Raw genomic sequence first — 10,911 nt, 5'->3', positions numbered from 1 at the left:
CCGTCCCCGTCTGTCTGATGATAGCTACCTCCACCTGTCTCCTTCTGTCTCTCTCTCCACCAAACACACACAACCATGCACCTGCTGCTTACCTTTTATCAGGATGGATGTTATGAACGTCAATCATCTTTAAAAAATGTATTTATTGAATTTTCAGATGTCACAATGCTTGATTCTAAATATTCAGTGTGGCAAAGCGTTGGTAAAGATGATAATATATACGATTATAAGGGATAGTCCTCCAAAAAATGAAACTTCTGTCAACATTTTCTCACCCTCATGTCATTTTAAACCTGCATGAATTTCGTTCTTCTGTTGGATCACAAAAGAAGGTATTTTGAAGAATTTTGGGGTAAAATAACACTGGAGCCCATAGAATTTCATTGCATGTAAAAAAATGCATTTCTCAAAATATTAACTCCAAAACTGTTTTGAAAAGACATCAGAATGAGTAAACATTCCTAGTAAGTAATTATATGGATAGAGGGAGTGAGAGATGTATGTTCTTATGCTATGTTAATGATGTACTTAATTGATTTCCTGGATGCCATTTATTTTGATTGATTTTGCTTGAGATACATTTCAAAACTTGTCTTGTACAATTTGTGCTACAGTTATACTTAAAATTAGATGGCTTGTTGAAGAGAGTTGTGCTATTACTTTTCCATGATTTTTCCCTGGCGGACAATAAAACAGTTGAAAAAAATGTCCCATAATAGCCTTGTATTAAATGAGGGAACTAAGCCATATTTAGAGACCAGAATATCATAGACACTCGAAGGTTGGTTCCTTTGACTTGGTCCAGCAACCTGCTATATCACCCTAGCAAAGATATTACATAGCAAGATGCAAAACAACAAAAAGCAACCACTTATCAGCGCCTTGGGAACTACCCAGAACACCTTAGCAACTGCATAGCAACATGTTACAAAAAGAGTCTGAACACTTTTACAACTACACGTAGCAACATTCAGGCATCTCATGGTGGTGAGTTTAAAAAATTGAAAGAAAATTAAATTTTCCTTACATCCAATAAATATTGCAAGCGTACATTTGGGGATGCATATGGAACTGTAGCTCATGCCCATCTCTTTGATCTTGTTTTTTTATTTTAATTTTTTCCTGTAAGTAAATGCTGGGGAGCTTTTTGTTGTCTTTAAGCATCTTAAGATGCTGTCTCAGCAGCATCACTGTGTAGGTGGAGGCAGATATCATAAAGCACCACTGTGATCAGCATTCTTTGTATATATCTTTCCCTTTAAACTCACCCTCTCCTTCCTCCTTTTGTTCTTTTCTCTCACCCTCTCTTTTTATTTCTCTCTCCACCTTTGATGTGCCAGTTTCTTCTAGCCTAACGCAGGCAAATCCAGGGCAGCAGGCCAACGGTAAACAGCAGCATTGTACCTACATCAATATGACAAGGCAGTTATTTGTTTACCATCCTGAAGTTAAGCACAGCAAGGCTGGTTAAGTGTATCACAGGAGACCCTTATAGCCAAATGAGGCTACGGCACTTTATACTGTAAGAAATTCTCCTGTTTTTCCTTCCTGTCTCATGAAATTGGTGTCACTCGTATCTATTTATGTGATTACCCTCGAGCAGTGTTTGCTAAAGCACAACACAGCCTCCCCAGATTTAAACAACCAACAGTAGTATGTTTTTTCATTTATTTATTTTTTTGTTTCACACTATCGTTTTACAATTCGCACATACTACATTTACAAACTTAAATAGATAATGCATATACCAAAATGCATATTCTTTCATCATTTACTCTCCTTCATGTCGTTCCAAACTTTTATGACTTTCTTTTGTGAAATACAAATTTAGCTGCATATTCAGATTTGGTACATTGTGATTGATTTGAAGACACAATTATTGATGTCAATCTTGGAGCGACGCATGTCCCTGTGTAATGTTTCAGAAGACTTGGAATGAGATCATTTGGTGTGAATGCTTGGTTCTGCTTTTGAACGCTCCTCCACCACGTGTCTACTGTATTTAGATGCGTTCCAACAGTGCAGACTGCTGTTGTGTCTTTTTGAATTAGCACCGTCTAGTATGCACACATTTGATATTCCATTAGCGATACTTTTGAGTAAACACAACTCAAAAAACAGTGTAGCTGTAACGTGTGTATGCGTGTATGAACTCTGAAATAAAGGACAGTGTTTTGATAGAACCTTCGTTGGTTTGTTATTTCCTTTAGATCTCCACTCGCATGTGAAAAATCTGTTTCTCTTACTGCTGTAAGTAAGAAGTCAAAAGGAACACAGGAGTGGACACCCTTTATCCTAATTTTTTACTATAGTATGACATCCTAAAATCCAGTTAAATTCTGTCCAAAAACAGACCTATGACAATTTGTGCACAACAAATTGTAATCATAAAACCATCCCCTTCTGTTTAGCAATCAGATTACAGTGCTACTCAAACTGTTCATGTGAAGAGTGAGATCACTTGCCTGGTTACCTCACTGATTTTTCTGTTAAGCTCCCTGTTGATATCAACTTATAATTATCTTTATATCTTCTACTGTTCTGCTTTACGGTTATGTCATCACATTAATGTAACAATATGCTTTAGATTATTATTATTATTATTAGGAAATAATTTGATTTGTATGAAATTTGACACCAGATGGTTAAGACAAATCTTTATCAGGCCCAGCTAAAGAGGGCGCTATGGAGTCTACTTCATATTAAAGTCAATGCACAGCACTTTCTTTGTTCTGTGGAACATTAAAGAAGATGTTTTGTCCATACAATGGAAGTCAATGGGCTCCAGTGTTATTTGGTTCATAGTGTTCTCCAGAATATCGTCTTTTGTGTTCTGTACAAGAAAGAAATGCATACAGGGTTGGAATGACATGAGGGTGAATAAATGATGACAGAATTTTCATTTTTGTGTGGAATATAACTTTACATCATTCTCTTTACATGTATTGGAAGATTACATAAACTTAGGTTTACATTTGTAATGTCTATAGACTGTAGTTAATCTAAAATAAGTTTGTTGATTATTGAGTGTTTTCTGTCTTTCTCCACAGATCCCCAGCTCAAGGGTCTAGTGACCAGGTTATACTGCAGGCAGGGATACTACTTGCAAATGAACCCAGATGGATCTCTTGATGGGACTAAGGATGACAGTAGTAATTCTTGTGAGTTCCCTCTAATTTCATCATTATTGCACATAATAATCAAAACATGAAAGTGTTTCAGAAGGAATGACACCTGCTTGATATTTCAAGTGCACAAAATGCTACAGCTACACTTAAAACGTAATGTGTGCTCAAATGCATATATTATTTTTACTACACACATTTATAAAATCCCTGTTACTGATTCATTTTATGTAGTTATCACTGTTGCTGATATGGCAGTAGGCTGGTCCTTGGGGAGATGTGTGTGTGCATGTGAGGTGATAACTCAGGAGGCAGTGGTGTATTATTAGCCTCTACTGGGTCTGCTTTTCAAATGCTTCAGGCCAGCTGCTTAATTTGATTTTAATATGCAGCTGTAACGAAAGAGTGACAAACAGAGGGCTCTCTGTCAGTCACACACTTCTAGAGAAGATGACACTTGACATTTGTGACACTAAAAAACACACCCACACAAATGCAGAAAATACAGGGTTCCCTTTCAGTCAGTCACGTTCGACGTTACGTCAGTCGTGACTGACGAATTGGGATCTCGCCCGAGAGCCCAATCACCTTTGAGTGTTAACTAAACAAGCCAATGACAGTTGGCGTGCGTGTTTCGCCACGCGCACCCCGCCCCGCAGCGCGGGTATAAAAGGAGAGCGCGTGCAAACGCACATCAGCTTTTCGCTTTGGAGCCGAGCCTTCTAGCAAGACAAATCTCCGCAAGTGTTTCCGGAGGAGGGCCGGGTGGAGAATCTTTTGTTCCCGTTTGTTTCTGGTACCCAAAACTTCAATAAAAGAGCAGGATCCTTTGCCTCCGGGTCCCAAGAGGGCGAGGACGGCGGTGCACGAGACCCGGTCTCCACACGGGGACGGAAAGACCAGAATTGCGATATGGCTGAATGTGACGATTAAACTTCAAAAGGCTATGATTTCATTGAATAAATACGAGTGCTGCACGTTCAAAGTCCAGTGCTGCACTGCTTTGTGTTCTGCCGTTACCGGGGAAACAGTTATATTTCTACCAAACGCGCCTCTTGCTAGCAGAGAATGAATGTGCAATTTCAATAAAACTTGTTTTGATCAGAGTTCAGACAAATGCGAAAATCCACCCATGCTTTTACACTGCAAACACGCAGACCTTTAAATGTGAACTGGTGGATTGATAAGAAAACAATACATTATAAAAATCTAAACAGTAAAGGTGTGTGCGATATGAATGGTCTGCCTTAATATCGTAATTGTTGTTTTAACTACTAGTGCACGTACGCATTTAGAGTGCCTTCTTTCACTGCATGAATCAGTCTATTAAAATGCATTTAGAATTATCAGATAATTCAAGATATGGGGGTAGAAAAAATTTGGGGACGGAAAGACCAGAATTGCGATATGGCTCAATGTGACGATTAAACTTCAAAAGGCTATTAAACATGAGCGCTGCACGTTCAAAGTCCAGTGCTGCACTGCTTTGTGTTCTGCCGTTACCGGGGAAACAGTTATATTTCTACCAAACGCGCCTCTTGCTAGCAGAGAATGAATGTGCAATTTCAATAAAACTTGTTTTGATCAGAGTTCAGACAAATGCGAAAATCCACCCATGCTTTTACACTGCAAACACGCAGACCTTTAAATGTGAACTGGTGGATTGATAAGAAAACAATACATTATAAAAATCTAAACAGTAAAGGTGTGTGCGATATGAATGGTCTGCCTTAATATCGTAATTGTTGTTTTAACTATGTGCGATTTGACATTATCGAGTATATTGCGAAAAGACAACAGTTCAATAAACAAGAAGTTAATATTAAGAGACTTACGTTTTAGACACCATATTGCCTGCTTTTGCTCTATTTCGCCAACAAAAATCATACCAAACAAGGCCACAGCACTGTTTTGCGTCTCTGAGCAACATGACAGTGTTTCGTTCCTGAATGAATCAACCGTTTAAATGATTCGGTTCAATTGCAATGACTCACTTATTAACAGTGACTTGCTGCCACCTACTGGCGGTTTTAACTTCACATTTAAATGATCTTTTAATTTTTGTAATAATTTCAAACATCAGTTTTGAATGTTTTATGTTTAAAATATCAAAACATTATTTATGCATTTGTAACTGCAGGTTAAAGTATTCCATGTCCCTCAGAGCTGCATTAAACAGTGTGTAAATACATTTAAATGCCACTTCAGATGTAGCTTCTGTGTTTTCTCTGCATTGCAAAGATGAATTCTGTTGATACTGATTTCATTTGCTTGGTAAAAGCCCAAATGGAAGAATTTAACTCAAAAGATGATGCACACTTTTAGAAAAAATGACTTTATAAAGGTAAAAATGCCCATAAAACTTGTTGGAAAAGATTAATTTATATCACTGCTGTGAACTGACCACACAGAATATGAAGAATATCAAAAATTCAGGAGTCAGCTGTCCACGGTAGTCCTTAAAATACCAGCACAATAACACTCAGTGAAATATCGTCTAATTATAGTTATCGATAAAATCCCAGAAAATATCATTTTTTGTCAATATTTCACACCCCTAATTTATGTTATTTAATTTATATAACAATTTATTCATAATAATTAAGTTAATAATTAATACTTTTGACTCATCCATTTTCTTAAAAATGGTTTAAAGGCTGAAATGTAAAGTTGATCATTTGTAAAACCGTTTGTTTTTGTGAAAACTTGTATCTGAACTGTAAATTATGCTTTTTACAGTAATTTTACAGTTTAATATGGTACTATAGGCATTGCCCTACCCCGCTCATATGGTATTAAATTTATTTGTGCAGGTCTTAAAAAAGGTCTTAAAAAGTCTTAAATTTCAGCTTAAAAATCCTGCAGAAACCCTAAAATAAATGTAGAGTTGGCATATAACAATATAAAAACATTTACAATTTTTACTGAAGTAATCAGTTTCCCTGAAGTAATCCAACAACAGCAGTTACTAGATTTTCCTTTCCGAAAGGAAACAGCATTGATTGCAAGGGAGAAAAATAAGTTTGAATTTTAAGTTAAATATATATATATATATATATATATATATTTTTTATGTAGAATTATAGTTGTAAACCCAAATGTAGATTTGTAGAATTTGGACAGTTTTGAACAAATAAGGCACACTTAAAATGAATAAATTAGACAACAAAATGTCAAACCAAATGTGATCAGCAAACAAATAATTTGAGACCCTTTCTTTGAACTAACATCTTTGTTCCCTATATAAACGCTCCGCCCCTCCGAGCCTTCCATTCCTCCCTGAGCTTCACAGCGAGCTGTTGAGGTCATGGAGGAATCCTTTCTCTGCCCGCGTCTTTCCCCCTAACAAGTCAAACTACGCTAATGTGAAGGGGCTGGAAGACAGCGGGTACACGAAGATGCCTCAGATGGAGGAATCCCTTGCGGGTTATCTCGCGGCTCCCCAGGCATCTTCGTGGAGGGCTCCTACCTTGCCTTCGAAGCCGTGCCAGTTTACATCTAGGCTCGTGGGCAAGGCATACGTGGCGGCTGGGCAGGCGGGCGGTACCCTGCATATTATCTCTGTATTGCAGGCTTACCAAGCGGATCTGCTAAAGGCCCACTTCTTATGACCTGCGGTGCTTACCACAAGGGGGTTTCCCTCCGTTTGTGTGCATAGATGTGAGAAGTACGCGGAGATGGTGGGCTATTCCGCGGCTCGCGTCCCACCTCTTCGGCTATGATCCTCACAATATCAAGACGTTTAAAAGTAGATGGGCAGTACCGCTTCTCGCGTTCCAGCTTCTTGTAAATTACCATGTGATAGCACAGAAGGGGTTTCCCTCCGTTTGTGTGCATAGATGTGAGAAGTGCGCAGAGATGGTGGGCTATTCCGCGGCTCGCGTCCCACCTCTTCGGCTATGATCCTCACAATATCAAGACGTTAAGAAGTAGATGGGCAGCACCACTTCTCGCGTTCCCACTTCTTATATTTACCTTATGTTAGTGCAAGGTTCCCTCTGTTTTGCACTCACAGATGAGAGGTAGGTGGAGATGGTGGGCTATTCCGCGACTTGGAACATCTCAGATTACGCATGTAACCATAGTTCCCTAAGAAGGGGAACGAGACACTGCGTCCACTTTCCATGCTTCAGGCATTTCTGTGCACGTCTCCTTCAGACAAGAAGCTGATGACGTGTGCTACAGGTGCCCTTTTATACTCTTGGTCGCACCAGTAACACGTCATGGGCCAATGACAAGTTCATTGTCGTGTTTCCACATGCACTTCAGACACCGGTCACGCTGAGGGCATTCCCCAAAGTGTCCTCTAGGGGACGCAGTGTCTCGTTCCCCTTCTCAGGGAACCGTGGTTACATGGGTAACCTGAGACGTTTTTATCTATTATTTAATAATTAGATTTTTTTGTGAAAATACTTGTGCTATCTTAAAAATAAATTCCACTTGCTTTGATTTTTTTTAGGAAGTTATTAATATTGGTTATTTATATAAATTCTGTAAGTTGCAAAGCCAAATATAGATAGAGAGATGGAGTGAAACGGGGCGAAGAAAAAAAATGAAATAGCATTTAATATCATGCTCTCTTTGGAAGGCAAGGATGCAAAGTCCATTTTGTTCCCTTCTAAGAATCTGTTCCAATGTGCCCGTGGAGCACTTCCAGAAACTCACTTTGATGTAACCGTCCCACTCATATTTTGCCACACCAGAGTCTTCCAGACCAGGGCTTTTCTGAAATAATTTTCATTCAAGCACCCCGGGAGCTCTGCCAATTACCAGTGAGTTGAATTTAGTTCATTACACTGTAGGTTTAAATCACCCCTTTGGATGCACTTAGTGTCACCAGCTAGGCTGTTTCTCCCCTCCAGTACAAACAATGGCCATTACATAACAAGACCGAAGAGCTGCTCCAACAACAAAAGATCAATTAAATCTGCCACGCACTACTACTGCCTCCAATCGCTAGCCTTCTATGCTCCAGCTTGTAGCGCCAGGCTTCTGTTGCTGCCCACTGGGCATAAAAACAATTATTCTACATAATATGAGGCCTCCATTCAATTTCTGTGTATCAGTTTTTATGCTTCACACTATCCCTGTTTTTGCACTCTGTGGAGTGTGGCCCGTGTTCAATTTATGGGTTGAGATTTGAAGCCCATTGTTTATCATTCTAATTCCATTTTAGTGATGTTTGCTATTATTATTAGGGTTAGAGGTTTGTTCTACATCCTAATCACTCTTAGAACTGCATTGCAACATTCAAAAGCACCATAGCAACCACATACTCACATTTTCTTCAAAAATTGTAATAGTTGTGTTTTAATTTTAAAATTTGACAGTAATTCCTCAGTTCTTTTTTTTAGATATAATTTGTTGAATTTTGAATTTATGGGAAAGTCACGTTTGTTAACCCCCGTATTGTCTTTACAGCGTTGTTCAACCTCATCCCTGTGGGCCTTCGGGTTGTTGCTATTCAGTCTGTGAAGACGGGCTTGTACATTGCCATGAATGGAGAAGGCCATCTGTACACATCAGTGAGTACACGGTTGTATACTTGGGATAACAATTCTAACAATCCTATTAATTGAACTTCAGATGTTTGTGACAAATTCAGGCATTACAGATGGCAGACTCTGTTGCGCTGTTACAGATCCTAGTGAATTACTGTTTACATAAGCAGCATCCTTTTAAGGCAGTATCCTACAGTTATAATAACTGACTGATTGTACACGGGAGAATTGATACACAACTGATTTTACATTAGCTATTCTATAGACACTATTATTTAATAGCCAAAAAAATACATAGCACACACAAATATTGGGTAAAATAGTTAGTTGTAATTAGACTGAAGTATGTCTTATAGGGAAGCTCACTTTAGTTCTGAAACAGGTTTTGATTGGATTTTAAATCTACCATAGTTTAACTTAGAAACATCATGACTTTGCGATGTTGAACACATACAAAATCTGCAGTCTGCCCACTCTCGCTCACAATATCTGTCAGTGGTTCACTCTGAGATGTCGGCATGGCCATCTCATTTACAATGACACATCAGCTCAGGCTCAAAGCTGATACCCTCTTCACTACTGCTTTATACACCTTGAGCTCAAACTCATCTGAAGAAATATTCTCATGGCAGATAAGAGATGAGTCATTGTGACCACCACAAATGTTTGAGCAGAAAATCTTGTGATCTATTATTTCTTTCTCTAATAACTAATATTGCACTAGAAGTTGTATCTGTCCAGATAGGTATATGGGTAGCTGAGAGAAGTTAAGTAGAAATGTCTTCACATGCCAGAAATCATTATGTAGCTATAATACATAATAGAGCATGTCTCTGTTGTGGTTTTAGTTTTAAATGCAAACCACAATTATGCACACCATTAGTGGTTTTATCACGATCTGTTGCTGAAACATTTGTACTACATTAAAGTCTTCATGTTTACCATCAAACATTACATTTAGCCTACAGCGCAATGTATCCACCTTGACCATATGGTCATTAATTACTGGCAACCATGGCAATCAGTGAGCTGTTACTTTTCCTCTCTGGTGCTGGTCATTATTTGACAGAGGACTGAACCGTTCAAATTCATCTTTTTCATGAGCACTTGAGGGAATCCTGTTGATACGCAATCTATAGCTCCAAAAATATTGGAACTTTGCATTATAGCACTTCTTATGTTGCTACTTCCTTAGAATGAATCACATTATTTTCCTAATTTATAAGTCATTTTGGATAAAAGGGTCTACTGAATTAATACATTTAAATTTAAATGTAAGAGTCACCACATATAGATAACTTTGCATACAGAGAAAGGGCGATGTGACATAACCCCCAAAAGTATTTAGATCGTTTTGGACATTTAAGCCACACTTAAAATAAATAAATTGAACTGCATTAGATAAAATGTCAAACCAAGTGTGACCTGAAAATGTGATTTTACACCTTTTCTCTGAACTTTTTTGCTGTTTTTGCAGTGACCAGTTGGTCTAAAAATAATTCAACTATTGTTTCATAATTTGAACTTTGATGTGAAATGTTTTTCTTGAAAAGTGTTTGCGCTAAGATAAATTCCACTTGCTTTGATATATATTTTTTATTGTTGTCATATATTTTCTAAAGTGTCTCTGTATATGCCCCATACATGTTTCCAATTATACAGGTATTTTTAGTGCTAGACATTAGTTTTAAAATAATGGTTATATGGACTAGACATTTGATATGCAGAAGCTGTTCTTACATGGTAACAAGTAAAAACTTCCAATATTCAGCCACAGCTGACCCAGCATATTTCACTGGGGAGTCTTATACAATGACAATCTTTCTCGGTCCTAATGGGCTTACTAATCAACTCTATGGATGCGCCCACACACTCTCTCAGCTTTCTATCACTGCTTCTTTTCTGCTCTCTCTGTTCCTGTGTGAATGACTCAGGTAATGGCAGAGAAAGCTCCCCTCCTTTTTCTCTGTCTGCTCTCTGAGGTTTGTACATTCATTTGTCATTATTCCTCTTTTCTATGAGAATGTGCAGTTATTACCTGACCTTTCGTCCATTAGAGGCCATTTTTCATTAGTGAATAAAAAAAGCGCACTTATCCTGTAGATCAGGGCCGTTTCTAGGCATAGGCGAGCTAGGCGGTCGCCTAGGGCGCCACCAGCTGAAGGGGCGCCAATGAGCGCACGTACTGGCACTTTTAGCAGAGTTGCGATAAAGAGTGGCAGGGTCACCCTAAAATATGGCTGCCGCCCCCACTGGATCCCCCAACATTATTGGGCTAGAGTACT

General features: G+C 38.5%; 1 protein-coding gene across 1 annotated transcript in view; it reads left to right on the top strand.

Annotated features, from left to right (window-relative positions):
* fgf14 (fibroblast growth factor 14) overlaps window positions 1-10,911 on the top strand; it is a 61,153-nt gene that overhangs the window by 8,134 nt on the left and 42,108 nt on the right. The window contains exons 2-3 of the mRNA XM_016477593.1: window positions 3,051-3,161; window positions 8,547-8,650. Of these exons, the coding sequence (XP_016333079.1) occupies window positions 3,051-3,161; window positions 8,547-8,650 (215 nt within the window). The remainder of the gene's footprint in view (window positions 1-3,050; window positions 3,162-8,546; window positions 8,651-10,911) is intronic.

Source organism: Sinocyclocheilus anshuiensis, unplaced genomic scaffold (genome assembly GCF_001515605.1).
Source record: "Sinocyclocheilus anshuiensis isolate Anshui unplaced genomic scaffold, SAMN03320099.WGS_v1.1 scaffold1620, whole genome shotgun sequence".
NCBI classification, from domain to species: Eukaryota; Metazoa; Chordata; class Actinopteri; order Cypriniformes; family Cyprinidae; genus Sinocyclocheilus; species Sinocyclocheilus anshuiensis.
The sequence above is the reverse complement of the archived record's forward strand: the minus strand, read 5'-3'. Positions and strand labels throughout refer to the sequence as shown.